The 23,101-nt window shown below is 38.2% G+C and overlaps 1 protein-coding gene across 2 annotated transcripts in view; it reads left to right on the top strand.

Annotated features, from left to right (window-relative positions):
• The window catches only part of LOC121707435 (metabotropic glutamate receptor 7), a 252,051-nt gene that overhangs the window by 48,211 nt on the left and 180,739 nt on the right, over positions 1-23,101 (top strand). For both annotated transcript variants that reach the window (XM_042089996.1, XM_042089997.1), the window contains exon 2: positions 13,056-13,272. In XM_042089996.1, the coding sequence (XP_041945930.1) occupies positions 13,056-13,272 (217 nt within the window). The remainder of the gene's footprint in view (positions 1-13,055; positions 13,273-23,101) is intronic.

The following is a 23,101-nucleotide window of genomic DNA, read 5'->3' as shown; positions in this document are numbered from 1 at the left end:
CAGAGAGGCAGCCCGCATGCCCTCCTTTGGCGTCTGCTCCTCTGTCACCCTGACGGACAAGATAATGGGGGATGATAATGGCGATCCTTGCAGAGGCTGGCCCAACACACAATACTCATCACAGCCTCTCTGTCATCCTCTCAGACACATAAATACAGAGGTGACATGCTGCAGAGGCCAAGGCTGGGTTGTTGCTTCCAGATATCATTTCAGTTCGGTATGGGCTCCTGTTCCGTGTGGGCATGTGTGGGGTGTGTGAGAGTGTATCACCAAGAGCAATAGGGTAGACGGGAGAAGGAGACAGAAGGCTTGGGCTCAAGGGCTCAGTTCAGGTGTGGTGGTGTAATCCTGCTGTCAAGGGGAGCCATGGCCAGCTGCAGGCTGCACAGTATGTGGACCCACAGCTTGCTGATGACTTCTGCCACCTCAATAGATTTAAAGTGCGTATGTCAGGTTAAAAAAAAATTGACAAATGAAGGGACATGAAGCAAGATAGTAGTGAGTAGTTCTTGAAAAAACAACTTTAAATACAATAGAACAATATTTACAGTTATTTTTATAACTGAATTTATGAACATTCCAAACACAGTGATGACCTCATAAGAGGGAGTCCAGCAAAGTTGAGCATAGGGGAGAATGGGTTTTAAGTGCATTTTCTTTTACACTGATAAGGCCAAAAATGTTCTCTATGACATACCAGTGGTTCATAAGCATGAGCCTGACTGGCAGGGACAAAGTGAAGACGAATAGGCTACAAAATTTAGGTAAATCATGGCCATCCAATCATCAGTGAGAAATTGATTAGGGGTGTGAGTAGGATCGGATCACTATTAGTATGTATCATGGCTTCAGAATGGCAGTTGTGTCATTTGCCATAACATAGGCTTTCATATACAACAAGTTAAGTAGAATCAGTAAGCAAATTAATAGTCTGTCTATAGCTAACATTAGTTGATAAGCAGATGTATATAAAGAGCAAATGTGTGGTAGCACATATACACTGATGGTTTTATAGTCAGGTCTCTAAAGAAAAGCATATATGCCCATGGTTGGCTGAACACAGACTAATGAGTTGCTTACTGATTCTACTTAGTTTAGGCTATATAATGGCCTATGTAATGGCAAGTGACACAACTGGCATTTTCAAGCATTGCTACTTACCCATATCCTCTTCATCACATTTTAAGATCAATAATGGTTGCCAGTAAAGAAAAAAGGTATCAGGATATTTTTTATGTCAGGCAGGTAGTAGACTCTAGCATGACATACTGGAATGAAGTCATGTTTTGGCCTATCAGTGTAAAAAAACTACTTTATGATCCCTCATCCCATGTGTTTTAATTGACCAACTTTGCTGGACTCCCTCTTATGAGGTCATCATTGTGTCTGGAATGTTTCCTGGAATGTTCATAAATTCAGTCATAAAAATAACTGTAAATATTGTTCTATTGCATTTAAAGTTGATTTTTCAAGAAAAATCACTACTCACTACTATCTTGCTTCATGTCCCTTCATTTGTCAAAAATGTTTTTTAACCTGACATACGCACTTTAAGCTTCCATCTCCGCAATTACAGAAAGACATGTAAAAAAAAAAAATCCACTGCTACTGTGGTGCTGAAATACTTATTCCAATTAGCTTTTATATAACAGGGTGTAAACAAGGTCGTAATTCGTCCGCCGCTCACGGCCCTCGAACCCGCCACCTCGACACACATCCGGCATGGGAGTTAAACACTCTAACCACTGAGCCAAAAGCAACTCAGCGCAACTAGCACACTAGCTCAGTTCGCCTCCGTTACAAGGGCACCTAAGAGCCAGATCAAAACTTTTACCACAACAATGATAATAGTACATATGATCAATTACCTGCCCAATTCCATTTCTACTATTGGAATTGTGTTTAGACAAATTTTAGACAAGTTTAGCTTTGCATTGTGGTGCTCTTTGCGTCTGCGGCTTCTTAGATACCTCGATATTCCCTACATAAAACATTTGTTTTCATAGACCACACAGGTTTCATAACTGGCCAAGTCAGTTTGGTTTACTTTACTTACTATTGCATATAAAATCTGATATCTTAGAGACAACAGCATGGGTGGATTAATGCATGTTTTGGATATGCCTGGGCAAAACATGTAGAAGTAGGCTATACAATCAGGGATGTAGTGGAGGCTGAATGGACGTACGCCATACGCACCTCCTGAAATCTGGAATAGACCTAGCATTTACGCACCTCTAAAATGCGTTTATCCATCTCTAAATTGCGTTTATCCACCTTTCAATAGCATATACCGTTCATAAAATTGTCCAAATTAAGCTCATGTCGTTTTACAATTGTTTATAGTTTCATTTAGTAAGATTCATATTGTTGAGCCAGGCCAGTGCAACACAGTTTATCCATATTGCATTACATTATGGTGTCAGTGACCAATCGTCTTGCAGCAGTCAGCAGGAAGCAAAGATCACACCGCATCTCATGTAAATGAGTTTGGATAATGAATGGATTATTAAAATGGATACAGAGTAGGCTATACACCGATTTCTGAAGCGTCAAGACAGCATCTCTCATTATGCCAGAAAACGGCCTCGGCTACAAGCCCAAAGTGAGTGAACCCAAAACTTCACGTTTTTGAGGTCAATTTTGTGAGCGGTAGATTCATTCCACCGAGTCAAGAAGGCACGGTGTTGACATTATTAGGTTACTTCAGACAAGTTAACTCTATACCTTTTCCCATTTGCCTGTTACAAGTTAGGATGTTAAGTCAGATAGATAAGATAACTGGTTGTTATTTCATGCATTCTCTGGCATTTAAGCAGCAGGAAGCTAGCGACAAACTTCCTTTCAGCTAGTTGATGATAGATAGCCTAATAATATTAACCGCGGGAAACCGCGTTTGCATGTAGCCTGAAATGAAGTTTAATTTCTCAATCTTGGGCACAAAGTCATCACAACAAATCGCGGATGATGCTACATGGCTTCACATCCCAGACATAATAAAGTCCTATAACTGCAAGTTTTCTCTGTCAGGCATGAAATGCCCTTTGCCCTTTTCGAAATGCTACTGGCACAGATACGTCTAGGCTATTAGGTCAATTAACTTAAGTAATTTAAAGGTGTAGGTAGGCTATTGCATTCAGACTGGACTCCTACACACTAAGTATGCTAAATAAATTGCTATATATTATTTAATTATAGGTAGTCTGTCTAAGATTTCATATTTCTTAATTTTTATGGTGATTAGGCCATTCTGACATGATACTTCATACCATGGAGTGGGGCACTAAAATTCACCGGGAAAATTCTGACGGCACCCTTTTATTCTGACGGTCCATTTTATTTTGAACTCAACTGAAGGGCCAAAACATAAAATATGTATCACCCTACTTTTGTTAGAAGCTCATTAAGTAAATTGTTCAAAAATATTATGAATTAATAAAAAAATAAAATCACCCATTTAAAATGCTACCCTCAGATCTAATGTCAGACCTTTAACTCATTGAGTGCCACCCATGCGTTTAGTGCCAAAAACGTAATATTAAGTTTTTAGCTTTTTTTTTTTAATTACGAAACTAGACACTCTAACACACCTTATATGTGATTTTGGGAACTCTGTGATGAATGGAAATTAAATATATGACGATCGAAAACTCATGAAAACGCACAATCTGGACATTTTATCATAACTCGGTTGCCGCTTTGGGTCGAATCAGTGACGCATGCACGTCATCTCAAAACCAGGCCATTTTCGTGGGTCTATCACTAGGTGGCAGTCTCGCCAGGTCTCGCTGATCACTTTCCGGAAAGTTTACAGGCAACACTTCATATTTCATGAAAGACGTTATATCTCCATTTCTAGAAAAAAAACAGCGATTTTGATGAAAACTAGCCACTGTTTAGCTTGGGATTTCTCAGGAACAGAGGCGTGTAGAAATACACGGTTTGCACCCACTGAGAGCTTAAAGTCTCACCTTTTAAACGAGCCATTGTATGTGTTCATAGCTATAACACAGAATATGCTGTGGCTGTACAAAAATCATCAACAATGGTCTAGATTGCTGGCACTCTAGGACAAAGCTTCTGAAAACAGCTTGGCATTCAATGAGTTAATATACTTTATTTGTATGCAGTGTTGCCATGGACATAGACAAAGTTCAATGTTTGTGACAGGTCATGTTAGACATCATTTTAGCATGACAGAATATGGCAATGACCATGAACACTTGAGGAATGCTCAGGAAAAAAATGCTGAGGACAAAAAGGAGCAGACACCATGTGCAGTTAATTACTGGCACATGAGAGCATGAAACCATCAAAACTAAAAGGCCATATGGAAATTGAAACAAAGCACCCTGCTATCAGACAAACCTGTCGAGTAGGCTAGCCCAGCCTTTCTCAAACTTCTTTGACCTGAGGCATACTTGGGGTCATAGGGCCCACCTACATGAACCTACCCCCCATCAAATTGTCATTATGATATCACAATTACAGTATTATTGTTATGCTATATTGTTAAGCACTTCAAAGCAGTCAATGTTTAAAGTGCTAACATTGTTCACAAAAACTTTGTGAAAACATGCACATCAGAGGACTGCTTTACTAATGTAAAATATAATTACAACAACAGCAATTACTGGAGGTATTGTTTTGGGATGTTTCCCTCATGCAAGCATCATACACTGGTAGGCAAATGGAAAGAATATTGGCATGCTATTTAATTAAATTTCATTTGAATGCCTGAATGTAAGGATTCAGGAAACACAATACCTGCTTTTGTGAATGGTAAATGGCGGATCAGATAGGCGTAAATCACTGATCTGAAGATCTTTAACAGGAAGACTAATTATGCTACAATAGCTTTTGGCAACGTTATATTCACATTTGACTATACAATACTCAATGCCATACAGTTTATTATATAGTCTGTGTTCTGTTTTTATGGAAATTGCATAAATCTATGTTGTTCTATTAAATGTCGGTTCATAATTAAATAGGTTGAAGCAGAGCTTATCTACCAACTTTATCGAGTGGTTTCAGTTTCTCTCGCACAGACGTGCACACGCATGTAATGAACACTCATACCAAAATTTAATTGTATGCCTCTATGTTGACACCAAATTAGCAAGTATTTCCTACTGATTGCAGAAACGTTTGTTTTCTTTTTCTGTCGGTCCGCGGTTAATAACATTAGTGAGCCATTTGAGACGGGAGACCAAAAATAAATAGGCGGTCTATAGTAAAACGACTTGTCAACTAAAAAAATGCTGTCGACTAATTTTCATGGTCGATTACGTCGACTAATCGCGGCAGAACTACCCTCAAGGGAGAGATGCATACTGTTTGTGTCTTGTTGTGGTGTCATCAGGCCTGGTCAGCTTTATTATTCTTTAATTAAGCTTGAAAGGCCTGCCCACATACTGTTTTAGCACCCCAACTTGCTCATGGCCAAATGGTGACAATAGGAGGTCTGCTTCCCCCATCCTTGCCCCCCTAGTGTAAACAAGGATAACAAAGGATATTCTGAATACAGTCCAAGGACACACACACACAAGAGACCCACCTGGGTAAATGACCATATACTGTATAGCTGATTTACTATACTGTAACGATTTGATAGCGACACACACAGTTGTCCAATCAAAAGGTCTATTAGCTGAGGATGAGAGCAGGGACACAGACACAGAACACAATACAAACAGGGCAGGTCAAGTAGACACACACACACTACACATACAGGGGAGGACGCAGCCCCCCACACAAAAAGGATCTCACACGAGGGAGAACTAAAAGGGGAACATGTTACAATAAAGACGCTAACATTACACTCAAAACTTAGGAGAAATACAGACATAAACCCCCAAATGTTCACCCCCGTATCCCAGCATGCCCTGCGTGGGAGAACGCTAACAAGGTCTTGTGCGCCGACGTTACAATACTTTCAAATCCCCCTTTTCAAGTCACAACTCATTAACACACAGAGAACTTTTAGGGTGTGGAAGGAGGTTTACAGATCATGGGAGAATAAAAATAACAACATTACAAAGACTGACATAATTTACCTATGAGGGAACACCCAGTGATACCCTCGGTATAATTAAATGGTAGCCAATAGCAATGTGATCAGCATATTGTACACACCGGTATACCATGGTCCGCTTTACCGGTGAAGGAGTCGTGGTCCGTCTGATCACAAAATGCATAGTTTACCCACCTCTTTTTTTACCACTACACCCCTGAGTACAATGTAATCTTCTTGTAAAGTTCATCTTATCTTTGCAGTTTGAATCGTCAACATTTAACTTAATTATGACTAATTTGACTGATGACTGATTGTTGAATTATGAGAGCATGTGGTATGACGCTGCTTACTCAAAACCTGACAAGAAAAAAAAGTCCACTGCAGCAATGACAAGAATGATGAGAACGTATAGGGAGAAAGAGAATAGGTTCACAGAATGAGTACTTTGTGACAAGAAGGACACAGAAGAACTGTGTAATGCAGTGTCAATATGAATGTATATTATTTGACAGTTAATGCTGTATTAGTTGAAGGTGGACCAATATGTAACCCATATTAGGTACAACAATTTGATTTGTAGGTGCCAATCACTCATACATAAATGTTTAGCTCATGTTGAGTATTAAGACACTGCTCAGTCCTAGGTTCAATACTCAACATATATATATATAGTATATGCTATATGAATGTATCCATATGTATTTGCTCTCTAATCTGTCAGATTAACAGACATAAACATCAGTGGAAAAGAGTGATTGTAGTTTTTAATTGGCATTTTCTGGACTGCAATAATACACCTCAGTATGTTCTATCTGCTGCCCTAACCTGAAGGGACCTATCTCCCGACAATGACCGGCGTTCTATACATTATCCCACTTATTACACGGCTACTTACCAAAACGACACAATAAACTCCCCACGATATGACTCTTTAGCCTACATAGCCTAGGCTATAGCCTATTTGTTACCGTTTCATCATGGCTTTTGCTGAAAAAAAATAGTTCGCAACAACACACGCTGAACTTGAATCAAACATTCTTTAAAACACAGCTGATCAACCGTCTGCTTTCACTTTTGAATGAAGTTCCAATCCTTGCGTAGTGATATGAAAGAATTGACTTAGAAGCACAAAGCCCATTTTCCTTGACAGCTGTCTGTTATTAAGAATTAGCAGACCGCCGAACGTTGGGAAGAGCCGTGTAATAAAGAATGTTAACCTCTACTGCACTTACCAACATTCTTTCCAGTAAGTATTCTATTTCAATCATAGAGGATCAAAAGGCTAATTAAGAGAAAACATTTTTGAGATACTCTGCTTATTGAATGCCTAAGTCTTAAGAAGAAATTAATTTATGGGGGCTGAAAGTTCAACTACACTTTGTCAAAGATTACTTGGAGCACAAGTTTCAAGATCAAGCTAAGTCAAACTCATTTCAGAGTTAACGCTAGAGAGGAATTTCCTCTTTGCTGTTGTTGATATATGTTACACAAACTATTGTTAGTAGGCCTCCAGAGGATTGACCTCAGAGGTAGCATATGGCAATGCTGGCCTATCGGTTGATCTTTAAAGCTTCAGGCATACACTGACAAACCTTTTACTGCCTAGGGTAGAAGGTATTGACTTTAATCAAGTGAAAGAAACAACTTCACTCCAGCCCACATCAACTGAATTGGGCATTTCATACATGATGTACTGTATGTTGCATAATGCAGTCGATTACATGTTGATTACAAGTCACTTGTTCCGTGTGTGTGTCTTCACCTCCTTACGTATTTCTTTTGTTTGATACCTCAGTGAATCAAGCACAGCTTTAGAACTTATCTTTGTAGCCTCCCAGGGTTGACAGAGGCTAATGTTGCTATTGGGGACACGTGGAAGAGCTGAGATTCTGTACTGTTTTTTCAAGAGTTTCGTAGTCTGACATGAAGTTAAGTTTCCCTTCCTTTGTAGCTGGATATTCCGGATGTTGAGTAAGTAATTGAAAAGAGTCAGATTTTTTGTCAATTTTACCTTTGAAAAGATGCAAATTCACTTACTTGAGAGAAGTTCAGGTGCAGGTGTGAAGGGGGATTTGTTAACTTCTCAACGATTGAACGATACAAGTGTTACTGTATTTAAGTGTAAGTATATACTCTTTTGATCCCGTGAGGTAAATTTGGTCTCTGCATTTAACCCCATCTGTGAATTAGTGAAACACACACAGCACACAGTGAACACACAGTGAGGTGAAGCACACACTAATCCCGGCGCAGTGAGCTGCCTGCTACTACAGCGGCGCTCGGGGAGCAGGGCACTTCAGCCGTGGTCCACTGGTCGGGGCTCGAACCGGCAATCCTCTGGTTACAAGTCCAGAGTGCTAACCAGTGGGCCACGGCTGCCCCTATTTGTACTTATACTGATGATGTTAGAGAAGAAAGATTGTCTTGCTTTGCATATTTCAGTTATATGTGTGGAGCATCTCTTTATGGATTTCATAGTGGATCTGAAGTTTGTATTTGCGCCATTTTCTTTTGGTCTTCCTTCACTCTCTTTTTTCAGGTTAACAGCTGGATTTTGCCTCCATGGTGCTTTCTGTTTGTCTTTAACTTTCTTGAATTTTAATGGAGCAATATCATCCATACTATTTGCCATTTTTGAATTAAAATGATCCAATAAATCTTCTACCGACAGTCTGACAGTCAAGTGTTTGCTTAAAGAGAGCACTTGTGTGATCATTAATGATAATGATGAGTGTGTGGGGACATAGACACATCAAAGAACACGCAGAAATGATTGGATATGGCCAGGTTTTTAACTGTTGTAGGGACATTGAGATCCTTTGTGATAACAAGGTCGAGGGTATGGCAGAGAGTGTGTTGGCCCTTGTACATGCAAGTTAAGAAGAAAGTATCAAGTGATGCAATTAATTCCTTGGCATAATTGTTTTCAGGATTATCCACATGCAAGTTTAGATCCCCCTGATATATTAAGTCAAAGGCTATGCTAATGACTGACAGCAGTTCACCTAGCTCTTCAAGAAATACTTTAGCTGAATGTTTTGGAGGTCTGTAAATAGTCAGTAATACAATCTGAGAAGACTTAATGTGTACACAGGTATTCAAATGATGCAAAGTCACTGAATGATGACTGATTTCATTGAAAATACTTTTTGAAAACTGCGGCTATCCCCCCGCCTCTTTTATTTGCTCTGGTAGCACTAAAAAAAAGCTTGTAGGCTAGTACAATGTAGTTGGGTGAAACCATTTATTTGTTGCCCCTGCCCACAATAAGGTCAACAATCAGTATCTTGGCCAAAGGAAGACAAAATTAGCCTTATACTTATCCCCATAACTAGGACTACTGCGAATATGCTAATGATTGTATAGATAAAATGTCAGTGGATTAAAAATTACACAGTAAAAACAAGATGACAGTTTGTAATACACAACAAAAAATGTTTGTAATAAATCTAGATACAGTGTTTCCGCTAGATTTTTTTTAACAGTGGCGGCGGCAAACAGTTCCATTTTTGCTGTTGTTGCGAGCGAGCTAATAGGCTACGATATGGGAAATACTTTTAATAGATCAGCTTCAGAAATTAATGGGTTTTCCTAGCCTGTGTTACACCTTTCCACCAAGTTGTGCGAAAATTGTAGTTTTTACGATGTTGACAAACATGCATAGCACATGGAAGCTCTTGATAGGGCATGCCACTAACGTCTGTAAAAAACAATATATTTTTGGAATAACACTAGACAGGTACCTCGGATTAGCATTGCTGTTTATTGTTAAACTGCAATTTTCAGCAGCCAGCGGAGTGACCCAACATCGCTTAGAGCACCTTTAAGGAAACATGTTTTTTTCAAATACTTACTTCACGGACAACAATGGTACAGCCTGGATATTCACAATGTAAACTTTCACTTTTCACGGTCCGCAAATACTGTTTATATTTTGAGTTTATGTTTTGGCTTGCTAAGCCACCCTCCGCCCAGTTTACCAATCACGCAGCTATTAGTGTTGCGACCTTCAGGATGCCAGATGAATCAAGATCAGTGGAATTGATTGGAATTGGTGACATGACCCGGATCAGAAGTGAGGTTTAGGGGCGAGTGTAACGGATGCCAGCTAGCATAGTGGCATGTTAGTGAACCTCACACCCCGAAGCCTCAAGAGTAGTGCTGGCATGAAAGCTAGCAGCCTGGGCTTTTAACTGGATTATCAGCACTAGGGATGAGTCGCGATCTTCGAATAGTCAAACTGCATGCGAAATTCGATCTTAAAATAGCTTTTTCGAATATCGCAATTCCAATGCGTTATACATAATTCACGATGCGCCTACTGTCACAGATCGCACAGCAGGGTATTTCTGTGTGGCTAACATGAATGAAACCGCCCTAGGCTACTGCACGATCTATGCTACCTGTGTTGTGTACGCTTTTAAAAAAAAAAAAAAATAATCTAACTCGCATCTGGTTTGGCGATGCAGAAACACTTTTTGTTTTTTGTGTTTCTTTGTCGTCCCCCCCAAATTACTTTTATGTAAGGGTTAATAATACTTTCCAAGATACAGACAGTTTTATGGGGGGAGGTGGGTGTTGATTTTGTTCGGCCTCTTTTTTTGATCAAAGTTCACAAGCCCATAGCGCAAGAACTAACCATGTAGGATGCTTAGATTTGGCATGCTGGTACATAAATAGTAATAATATGTAGCAAAATCGTCACATTTGGTCTGGATGATCCTGCATGGTCATAGCTTTCCCTCAAAGTTGATCAAAATGTTATTGAAGTTTTTGGTTGGGCTCTGTTTAGGCCTTCAGAAGACATATTTGTACTCAACATAGGCTCTTAATTTATTTTCCTTATTGAGATAAGTAGAAACACTTTCACAAAAAGCAATGAACAAAAAATAAATCCCTTCAGGGTCTGAACAGCAGACTTCACAAGTCTGAAAAATCATTTTGGTTCTCATTTTCAGAGCACCCAAACACCTTGTGGGAATTTTATATTTTATATTTTTTCTTTATTCTCCATGAATACACATGTTACTCTATACAGTACAATCACAGGTGACACTGTGGTAACTCTATATAAAACATATTGATCTCAATGGTGCATTTTGCCCATGTTCAGGGTGGAAAATAAAAAAGAAAGATTTGCATAAGACAAGTCAAATTGGTGTCTTTGTAACTCTTTTACAATGTGACAGTTCATTTCACAACAAGTTTGGCCAATTGATAAACTTCACTTACTTGATGATCTAGCAGTACATCCCCAACTGCCCACTGCGATCTGATGAGTGTCTGTTGTGTCAAATTCAATACACTTTTCCTCAGTGGTTCCTCATTGCTGGAATGAATTTCCCAGTGCTATGCAGTCCTGCAATAGTTTTAGGTCTTTCTAGCCTGACGTCATCATACTCAATTCTAGTCAGAATTTGAGTCTGATACTGGTCCATTGGGACATGATTATGATGCGTGTTTCAAGCGATACAGTGGGAAAAATGCATCTGCATGGATAGACTTAACCAATCAGAGCAACCAAATACAGTAGCTTACCGTGAGCTGTAGGAAGAACACCCGAACCATCCTTCTCCACGAGTTGCTAGAATGTTACGTGGTTTCTAAGCTAAAACATTTTTTGTCACATACAGCAAACATCACCTCACCATCCACTACCTGCCTGCTGCCTGAACATGCCCCAATGCAAAAACGCTGTTTTTGATGAAAGTGAAACCTGAGTTTTCACACATATCCACTTTGTTTTCAGAACTAATTGTTTTCAGTGAAACAACCTCCTTTTTTCTGTAAATGAAAGGCCAAACCACATGTAATTACATTTTTCCTATGTGTAAACGGGGGTCTTAGGAGCCATCTGTCTAGCTTCTAGCCACAGCATTTTTGTTGCAAATAAAATCAACCGAAGTATGCTTAGATGACGTGATAGACGAGCACTGTTGCTCATCTGTCCATCATCGTACAAAGCCCAATTTGATTGGTACAAACAGCTCTGGTTTGGGCATAGTTGCTCCCCGACGGAGTCCAGACCGAACATCCTGAATGTTGTGGGCGGGGCTAAGTTAGGGCTGGCACCCTGGGCCGGGTTTCCCGAAAGCATCGTAAGCCTAAGATGGTCGTAAAGTCCCTCTTACGAATGTCTTAAGATTTGCCGACTGTTTCCCGAAACCATCGTAGCTTAAGAGCATTGTGAAAACACTCGTAGATCTACGAGTGATCCAGAGTTCTCGTTCCTGGCCAAGAGTGTCTTAACAGGTACTTCTCACTGAGGTCACCAGCAGGACATACAGGGGAATTACAATTAAGAATATAATTATTCAACTTACGTTATGTATCATTCTTTATTGTATTTACTTGTTATGAATCAGATTTTAGCGTGCAAAATAGCATACATTTAATTCAATCGTAATAATGTGATTGATAATGCAATTACATTATGAAACAAGACGTTGCCAGAATAGTTTGCCATTATCTTTGAGTAAGTGTTTTATTAGGCCTATGAGGTAAAAGCAGAGAAAGGAACATGTGGTTTAGTCTGTGCTGCGTCAAAATCTAAGCCTATGCTATATGTTATTTAAACCTACACATTTCTTCATTTTCTTACTCGACCTCTGGTGAATAGAGTAGCAATAGAGTAGGGTAGACTTAATCTACAACAAAAACTTAAGAAGGTTATTGTCAGTGTCAAAGTAACTGAAGAAGCAATTCACTTGTACTGTCAAAGATGGACTGGGATTTTAATAGCCTTGTGTAGATTTGGATTTTTGTAAATATGTTCTTTACCTTCCTATGCATATTGTTGTCTATCAATGTTTTATGTGAGTATTACAGTAAATCTACATTACCATGGAGTTTTTTCATGAACACAAAGGAAGCACACACTACAATGAGACTTTAAATGGTGTGAACTATGGGAATGAGTTGGCAGTGAGAAGGCATGAGTCTCCTTTCAACACAGCATTATATACCTCTAGTTTGTTTGCAGTGTGTGTAATGCTGGGTTTTAACAGGTTTTTTCCTGTTTTTTCTTCACCTGCAGATTCCTCAAATAAGTTATGCCTCCACAGCCCCAGAGCTCAGCGATGACAGACGGTATGACTTTTTCTCACGTGTGGTACCCCCTGACTCCTTTCAGGCCCAAGCAATGGTGGATATAGTGAAGGCCATGGGTTGGAACTATGTTTCTACTGTGGCATCAGAGGGAAGCTATGGCGAGAAAGGTGTGGAGGCATTCATGCAGATATCCAGGGAGGCAGGTGAGAATTTCACAATTTTTTTTCAACTAATTGCCTTGGTTCCCTGCACCACTGTAACTAAGCAATGACACATGTACACAAATACCTTACACCTACATCACATCATATATCATTTAACACAAGATAAAAAAAAAAACACAGTGTTACACAATTACATAATTTCAAGACTTGTGGACAAATTTGTGGCATACAACATTTCGAAATGTAGATGAAGTTGTAATCTTTGAAAACAGCAATACGGAATTACTTTTAATGTGATGTATTGCTTTTGATCACAAAACACTAAATAACATTCATGAAATGTACAGTCCACGTTCCTCTTATTTTCTATTTCCTTTTAAATTTCACTGATTGCAAGCACAGTGAAGTAGAGTAATGTTTATTAAGCATGGTTTAAATTGTAGACAGTGCTTTCTGTTGGATTTAAGTAGTAGTGAGTCTTAAACATTTAATATGGAAACTGTTTGTATACATGTGGTTGGTATGATATATATATTGTTGCTACGTTATATTTAACTGAATAGCTAGCTCCCATAGTTAAGACAATAACGGATCAACCACCCATTATTGAAATAAACGCAACCTCAAAAGTTGAACTATTTTTAACTTTGAGCGCCGTTTGGAAGCCTTGTGGTTTTTTTCTGCTTGCGCCTTGCTCATCCATAGGGAAACAACTGAATTCAGCATTCATGAGCTCAGAAGTATTCTTTGGTTACCAAACCAAAGTTTTGAATCAATAGTTCTTCTGAACTCATGTAAGCTATGATCTAGTTTGACCAGACCTAACTGTAGTAAACAATGTCTAAGTGTCTCTCTTTAGCACCCCCGCTGGCTAGTTTGCACCTCATAAATGTACCTGGTGGTACATTTGGCTGGGTTTGTGAAGTGTGTGCTTCACCTCACTGTGTGTCTGTGTGTTCACTAATTCACGGATGGGATAAATGCAGAGACCAAATTCCTTGTATGCGCATGTGACGGGGCGCATAGCTACAGTCACGGTAGCGATGCGCTACCTATTCCATGTATCAAAGACTGAGTGCAAAATGTTGCCTTTATATGTTTGTCTAGTGTGTCAATGTGTTCCGTTTGTCCTCATACTGTTTTCAGATCATCTGTTAATCTAGCCATTCATCAAAACAATTTGTGTACTTATGTGAGTACACTTTCGTGTAGTACACTATGTGCACTGTGTGCTTACTGGCGGAGTGCGCAAATTTTAACAAAATTGTATTGTCTCATATCATGTTAGCTGGATCCACTGAAATAATATTACGCAATTTTCTATTAGGCTTTCTATACGCTTTTATTGTCTACTCACCTGAGCCACCCCTGTATTGTAGTGTTGAGTTGGTATGTGCCAATTTGAGGGGTGCGCTTCAGGCCTATATAGACCAAGGGGGCAGGCGAATTCCCGGAAGTAGAAGAATCGACATAGGCTGGAGGGACCACCTCTCTGCTAACTCCCATAGAAGCTAGGGGTGTAACGGTTCATGTATTCGTATTGAACCGAAACGGTACGGGCGTCACGGTTCAGTGCATGAATTGACACGGAGAATACACGGTATAAAAATACATAAAACTCGTGTGCGGATTAATTAATGTCATGTGCAATTACTGTTAAGTAGCGAGAGTTACGGGAGTTCTTTAGCGACACCTAACGCTAATCTAAATTAAATGATTTCGTAATGACAGAAAGTTATGTAAATCACGTGGTAATTACCTTTATGTTGGGGTAACTTGTAACTTCTCACATGAGGAGCTGGTAGTGTTAAGTGCATAGACAGTAAAATAACAACGCTAACCAGGCTAATAAACAAACCATGCTACGGTGAGTTAACGTCAAAGGGCAAAGTCACGTGACTTCTAGTTGTAGTCTGTTTATGAAATGAAAGGAGCAATTTCGTTTTTTAGATAGATTATTACTTTACACACAATAAAAAAAATATTGAGGCAAATTGTAGACCCTTCCATATACAACTAAACACAGATTTTGAAGGTCTTGCTTAAGTGGATTTTTTAAAATCATTTTTCTATGTAATTTGCACTTTCAGAAATAAGAGATGCTGTAAGCCTATTTTCAGTTTTATAGCTGATTGTCTTATTTTGTTTACAAGTTACAGATGGAGTCTGGGTACTTATTGTACTGTTTAGCCTACATCTTACACACTTCAGGCTGTTGCAGATAGCTCAGGGAAAAGACTGTATGACACTAGGTGGTACAGCCTGAGACATGTACAAAAAAAAAATGCTTTCTGCATTTTTGTTTTGCTTTTCCCTTTATTGTACCGAACTCGTACCGAACCGAGGTATGAACCGAACCGTGACTTCTGTGTACCGTTACACCCCTAATAGAAGCCCATTCATTCTAGGTTTTTTTTTAAATACCATAACTTCATATAACATATATCCTGTGCCGATATTGTAGCTTCTGTGTAATCCATATAAACACTACAAAGGCAAAACAGACTCCACTACCTCGTCCTACGTTACGTTGGCTTTGACGTAATCTCTCTTTCGCGCCGTAGGGAGATAACCGTATTGTTTGGAAAAGAAGCTCAGTCCACCTTACTGTCTATGACGGTAACTCAAAAGCAAAACCTAGCATACACGACCGTATGTTAAGGTAAAGCATTACACAGAGGCAACCTAATAATAATAAAAAAGTAAACCTAATTTAAAAAAAACGGCACTAATCATTTCAGAGGTTTTTGATGGATTGACCGTAGGTCGGAAAAGTGGAAAGATTAGCTTCAAGGCTATAACTTTTTTGTTTTGTTTTAGCATGACTGTTTTTGAAGATGATCATGTATGGTAGCTTCAACATTAACACGACTTGGTGAGGATGATATTAATAATAATACATAAATAAATGTTTAACTTTGATGACTTTGAAGGCGAAGGAAGTGTGAGAAGAATTTCTGTGTATCTATCATATGAGTTACAAGATTCAGTTCGATGGCTAACGTGACGAAGTTAAGTCTGAGTCTGCAGTACTGGGGGGACCAACTGAAAAATCGTTCTATTTGACTCAGTACCCTCCCATTTGAAAACGACGGAGTCTGTTTGTCCATTTCTTTTACTGTCTATGATATAGACCTACCGCTTCAGTCTGTCTGGAGAGCTAGAAGTGAGGACATAAGTCTGTAAATGTCTGAAAAATGTTTTAGAACTTAAATGAGTTAAATGGCTAGTAATGTTAGCCTGGTTTAGTTTATGATGGTTATTAATAGACAAACTGATCACACACTTCAGATATACAACTGTTACTAGCAGATTGAAAGTGAGATTGTGCAGTCTAGGTGGCTGTGGTAGTGTTGTTAATGAAGTTTTATTTAACCTAGCATATACCGGTAAGCTATTATTTAGCATGTAGGCCTAAGCCATTTGTTTCCCTTATCAAAAGTGAGGGGGTCGATTGCCGTCTCTTCAGAACTGCGGATGTCATATCCCCCTTGTCCCCCGTGCTGCCGGTACACCTGCAACATACCACAAAATGTTGTAATCTTGGGAGCAACCGTTCAGGGTAGTTATTTAGCAAAAACATTTTGTATTTTTCGGCTTTCAGAGGGGCCCAGTACGGAGTGTCCCCAGGGACCAAGTGCTTATTTTCTGTAAAAGAAAGTTTCATGAGCCCCGATCTTTCAATGTCCCTGGAATCGTTGGCCAAAAATTCAGGAATGAAAAAAAGGAAGCGAGAAAAAAAAAAACCCAACTAAAACAACTGACAACTTGTTTATGATCGCAATGCTAGCTACACTCGCACCGGTCATAATAAATAATCTTATCTCCGAAAGAGCGTGTAGGGGTGTTTATATGGTCATGTTTTTAAGCAGATAAAGTGCTATTACATAATTGGCTGCAGTAATTACATTTTCAAAAGTTCAAAAGTTTTCAAAAATGACGGATAAGGTTTTTCAACAGGCCAAATTTAAAATTCTAAAAATAAGAATTTCTGTTTCAATTGTTCAAACATTAAGAATGTTGGGTATATGAAAATCCATATTAAAATTTCAAGTAATGTGATTTTAGTGTTTTTTCATGAGAATGAATTGGTTGCGAATAAAAATTACAAAGAAGTCTGCACACTAGAGCTCCATTATTGTTTTTCCTTTTTATTCACCATATGTGACGTTTCGGGACACACTGCCCTTCCTCAGACATAAGACAGGTACCTAGCAGCCCATACTTATACTAATTGAACACCTGACATCACATGATGCAAGTGATTAAAGTGCCGAGTGCAAAGTGCTTCAAGTGCTAGTGTGCAAAATGAAGTGTGCAAAAATGCAATAAGTACAATACAATACAATAAAGTGCCAACGTGCAATAAATAACACAAAGCACAACAGTATTTCAATGCACTTATATACCAGATAGTACCACTAGATCACATTGAGTAGTGAATAATACAAAAATTACATAAATGTTACAGGCAGCCACATCAATATGTGCGATATATACACAACATGAACATCAAAGAAGCAACCGATCAGGACAAAGCTAACAGACTGGAATTCAGGATCAGAAAGAAATTACACCATGCTACAGATCAACACAACAGTCCAAAAGGGCCAAGGTCAGCTCATAGAAAGGGACGCAAGTCAAACTCTTCATTCATTCCTCTAGGGGCTAGAGTGTCCAGTGTGTAAATCCAAAACGCTTCTTTTTTTTAGAAGGAAAAAGTTAATATCACCCCCCCAGTGGGTGTTTTGACCACTTCTATTCCACAGTAGCGCAGTGAAGACAGATTGTGAGAGCACTGAGTAAAATGAACAGCCACCGGGCTTTTGGGGTCATGGTTTCTGATATTGGAACGATGCTCGGATATTCTGGTCTTTAATGGCCGTGTGGTTTTGCCAATATATGCCAAGCCAAGCAATGAATTGGTTGCGGCCTTAAAAATGTCATGTGGTTCGACCATAGATTATCTTAAAATTAAATGTATTTCCTTAACATGCTTAAAAGTTTGTTTACAATTTCTTAATAATATGAACTGTTTAGAAACAAAGTTTTTACATTTCTTTACTTTTTGTGAATATTGGACTGATATTTGTGTTCTATACTGTCATTGTCACCTTATAAAATATATTTAGAACCCTTATTTTTCCTGTAAGTTTTATAAAACTGATGGAAAAGTCTGAAAAATAGCATTGACTTAAACATACTATATGACTGATTCATAATTTAACCACAGAAATTTAATTTCATTTCATTTCATTTCGAATTTAACACAGTTATTGCTATTATTGGTTGCTCCACATGATGAGTGGTCGCACCAAATGACTCAAGGATCTCATATTGTTAAAAATATAAGTAGAGAGATCAATAAACTGTTATATTTTCATTTCATGAGGGTAATATAGTGCTTGCAAAGCAAAAAAAAAACAATTAAATAAAAAATAAAAGTTTTACACAAAGTAAAAGATTTTTAAGTTGCTAATGATGTTGAACATGTCCATATATTGGTAAAGGTATAAAAAGGTAAGCTTTGTGAGGGCATTTGAAATATAGAAGGTGATGAAAACAAACACACATAGAAAGAAACAAATAAGTGTAGACAGCTTAAGGGAGAAAAGGAGGTAAAAGCGTCTGAGTGATCGAGGGGATAAACAGAAGAAATTCAGGACGTAAATTGAATGGGATTTAGCAGATGATTTTAAGAGATGGGGCAGGAGAAGATATTAAGATAGACAAAAGTGCATGGTTGGATGGAAAGGAAGAGATAATAAAAGATAAAGAAATCAAAAGATAGACAGACAGACAAACAATGGCAGAATGAAAGCTTTTTTGAGTAAAAGAGTGAGACATAGAAGTTAGGCTAACTAGATGGGGAGGCTAGAAGACAGACAGATGATGGATAAAGATAGATAGATAGTAGGGGTGTAAAGATTAACCGATACGTATCGGTATCCGTTTTTAACGTGTAAGATACAGCTACATCGATACGTGAAGCCCCGTATCGGGATAAAACTGAAATGAATCGGTCATTATATCGATTTACTTGTTCCGAATCGGTTCACAACCTTTTCTGCTCGCTCAGACTTTCATTTACGTTCATCCCACGTCCGGTTTTTAAACTATACGTGGCACGGAATTGTGGGTAATGCAGTTCGTTTTTGGCTACATTCATTGCCCAAAGTTGTCAAATGACCTCATTACCCATACATCTACTGCAACTTAGGCATGTGACAACTCACACTCGGTCGTTTGTTTTACAGTTTTTACTCTTTTGTTTTTCAAAATCCAGCGCGAAATTAAACACTAAACAGCAACGATAGTCTGTAGAGTATAGCCTTACATTTGATAAAGGGATTTCCTTAATGTTAAATAATAATTTGGCCCTTGCTAAAACAATGCACAAATTATTAGCCAATTATTTTGTTCATATTCACTCAGACTTGTGGCATTATAGGTTTCTGCATTAGGTCTACCGTTGGACAAAATAAACCCAGAGAGTTCATTGATATGTAGGCCTATTTTATTATTGTAGGCTATATGAGAAAAGGCCATTTTTTTCTGAAATCTTTGAAAATGTACTCTGAATATATAAAAATTGATTCCATATAACACTAAAATAAATTGCATAGGCATATAAATCCTAAATTAAATGTAAAACCACACAAAAAAGCATTTTGTAATAGTCGCACCACATGATGTTTGGTCGCACCACATGACATTTTCAACTTGAGATCAAATTTACAGGCACAAAATTGACCACCTACTCGTAACAAACTTGATTCCTCTAAAAGGTCACTATTTCATTTCGGTAACGCTTTAGAATAACATGTGCTTATTAGGCGTTAACAGTGCATAATAAGCAGTTAACAATTCATAACTAACAGCTAGCTAACTGTTCATAACATTAAGTAACTGTTAACATGCAGCTTGTAAGTGTTTATAAGCAGCCTTTTAAGTTACTTACAAGCATATTTGTTAACAGTTGACGTGCAGCCTGTAACTGTTAACAAGCAGCATGTTAATGCTAGTTAATGGTGTATAAGATAAAAGGGTGGATAACTAATACGCTTATAAGACCTTTCTTAACCTTTTGTAGTAAATTTTGCAGCCCCCAATCTAAAGCGAGGTCCACGTAGCCTATAGTTCCACAAGCCCAACCTTCTATCTATATATTTACTGTATCTATCTATCTATCTAACTCTGTTAAGCTGTGAGAAATGCACCTTCAAAATTGCTGCAGCGAGCAGGATTTGAACCCCGATCTCCTGCTACTTACTGAGCCACATTCCTACCTATTATAACGACAAAATTGTTAATCTTGATTCTATATTCCGATAATGTTCTATATCATACAAGTTATGTTTTTTACAAATATGTTTCTGATGGAAAAGTGGTGTTTCATTTCCATAATCTTTATTGAGCGAACGCATAAAACAGTCAGTTTGTCAGCAGTCTAAAGATATTATGCCAGATTTGTATAATTTGGTTACCTAGCAACCGAGGCTTATAGACGACAAGTGGGTGCGTTCAAAGTCGCAAACATTAGGCGAACGTTCGCGATGGATTTGAAACATGTTTCAGTTTGCCTTCAGTTTTCCATGAATGTCTGCGAACGTAGTTCTCCACAAACGTTACAAGACTTTGAACGCACCCACTTGTCGTCTATAAGCCTCGGTTGCTAGGTAACCAAACTATACAAATCTGGCATAATATCTTTAGACTGCTGACAAACTGACTGTTTTATGCGTTCGCTCAATAAAGATTATGGAAATGAAACACCACTTTTCCATCAGAAACATATTTGTAAAAAACATAACTTGTATGATATAGAACATTATCGGAATATAGAATCAAGATTAACAATTTCGTCGTTATAATAGGTAGGAATGTGGCTCAGTAAGTAGCGCGGCAATTCACGACGCAGGAGATCGGGGTTCAAATCCTGCTCGCTGCAGCAATTTTGAAGGTGCATTTCTCACAGCTTAACAGAGTTAGATAGATAGATAGATACAGTAAATATATAGAGATAGAAGGTTGGGCTTGTGGAACTATAGGCTACGTGGACCTCGCTTTAGATTGGGGGGCTGCAAAATTTACTACAAAAGGTTAAGAAAGGTCTTATAAGCGTATTAGTTATCCACCCTTTTATCTTATACACCATTAACTAGCATTAACATGCTGCTTGTTAACAGTTACAGGCTGCACGTCAACTGTTAACAAATATGCTTGTAAGTAACTTAAAAGGCTGCTTATAAACACTTACAAGCTGCATGTTAACAGTTACTTAATGTTATGAACAGTTAGCTAGCTGTTAGTTATGAATTGTTAACTGCTTATTATGCACTGTTAACGCCTAATAAGCACATGTTATTCTAAAGCGTTACCTTCATTTCTAATCAAAAAAATAAATTTGAACAAATAAATTCATATTCATTGTATTGTTGAGGTCATACCACATGACGTCCAAATTTGGCTGTTATTTAAGCTATGTTTTTCCAAATATAAGAGATAATTACAAACTTGTTTGCTGCCCCAATGGGTGCCTGGCAAACTAGTTTATGAATGCAACTTAAGATCTTTGAATTAATTTTAAAATAAAAGTCTCAAAATGTCAGTTTCTTGATGGTTGCACCAGATGATATTTGATTAAGTTTGTTTGTATAATAGGATGGACATAAAAATAAAAGAATGCTGTGTCATTTTCTACAGAGCTACAAAACACTTTTGAAAAAATGCTAAATAGAGCAGAAAGCACATTTGAATAGATTCAGTGTAATTTGTGTATTTTGTAATTCAGTGTAAGTTTCCCAAACAACAGTCATGGTCGGACAGTCGCACCACATGATATTTTGATACTTCACATAAGAGAAAAATTAAAAATACCTGAAGATTTTTCAAAAGGTAAAGTGGTTACAAATATGGGGGCGGTGGTAGTGTAGTGGTTAAGGAGCTGGGCTAGCGTGCAGTAGCCTGAAAGTTGTCGGTCAATTCCCGGCTTCCACCGTTGTGCCCTTGAGCAAGGCATTTAACCCCAAGTTGCTCCGGGGACAATGTGATCCCTTGTAATAAAACTGACATATGTAAGTCACTTTGGTCAAGAGGTGTCTGCTAAATGTAATGTAATGTAAAATGGGAGTGCTCCCACATATATATGGTGTGTCTTCAGGCATTCAAACCTTTTATAAACTTAAAAAATGCTGTTGGACAGAAAATCTAGACGTCACATCATTGACCCATTAACCAAACAATAATGTAACAACTTATTACATTATTGGCAAAAAGTTATTATGTTATTGGTTCAAAAATGTTATTACATTATTGGCTAGTTACATTAGTGGCTTTATTACACTAAAATTATTACGTTATTGGCCGTTATTAGCTGTTATTACATTATTGGCTGCTACACTGTGTGCTCAGGTGTAAATAGCATTGCTGGCTACAGACACCTGCAGTGTCTGCTTTACCATGTTACCGTGTGTCCCTGCTTTACCATGCTACAGTAGGTGCAAATAGCCACATAGCATAGCATATGTGGCTTTGTATTTGCTATGCAAATAACATCTGCCAATAAATAAATACTAATAATGACAAAAAAAATAAATACTAACAATGACAAAAAATGGCCACAGAAAAGGCTGTTATCTTTATGCCTCAAATGACTTGGAATGTGTAGTTGATCAGATGACAGTGACAGTGGGGACGTATCAGGTCACAAAATGGGGCTATCCTGTTTACAGACTAAAAAACTGATGAGTAAAATTTGAAAATCTGCTCTAAATTTAAATTTTATCTAGTGAAGTGACCTTAATATGACACAGTATTTTTAAAATATGTGGCAGCTTTCTGTACCATCTAAAAGCATGAGAAGATC

Source organism: Alosa sapidissima, chromosome 4 (genome assembly GCF_018492685.1).
Source record: "Alosa sapidissima isolate fAloSap1 chromosome 4, fAloSap1.pri, whole genome shotgun sequence".
Taxonomy (NCBI): Eukaryota; Metazoa; Chordata; class Actinopteri; order Clupeiformes; family Clupeidae; genus Alosa; species Alosa sapidissima.
The sequence above is the reverse complement of the archived record's forward strand: the minus strand, read 5'-3'. Positions and strand labels throughout refer to the sequence as shown.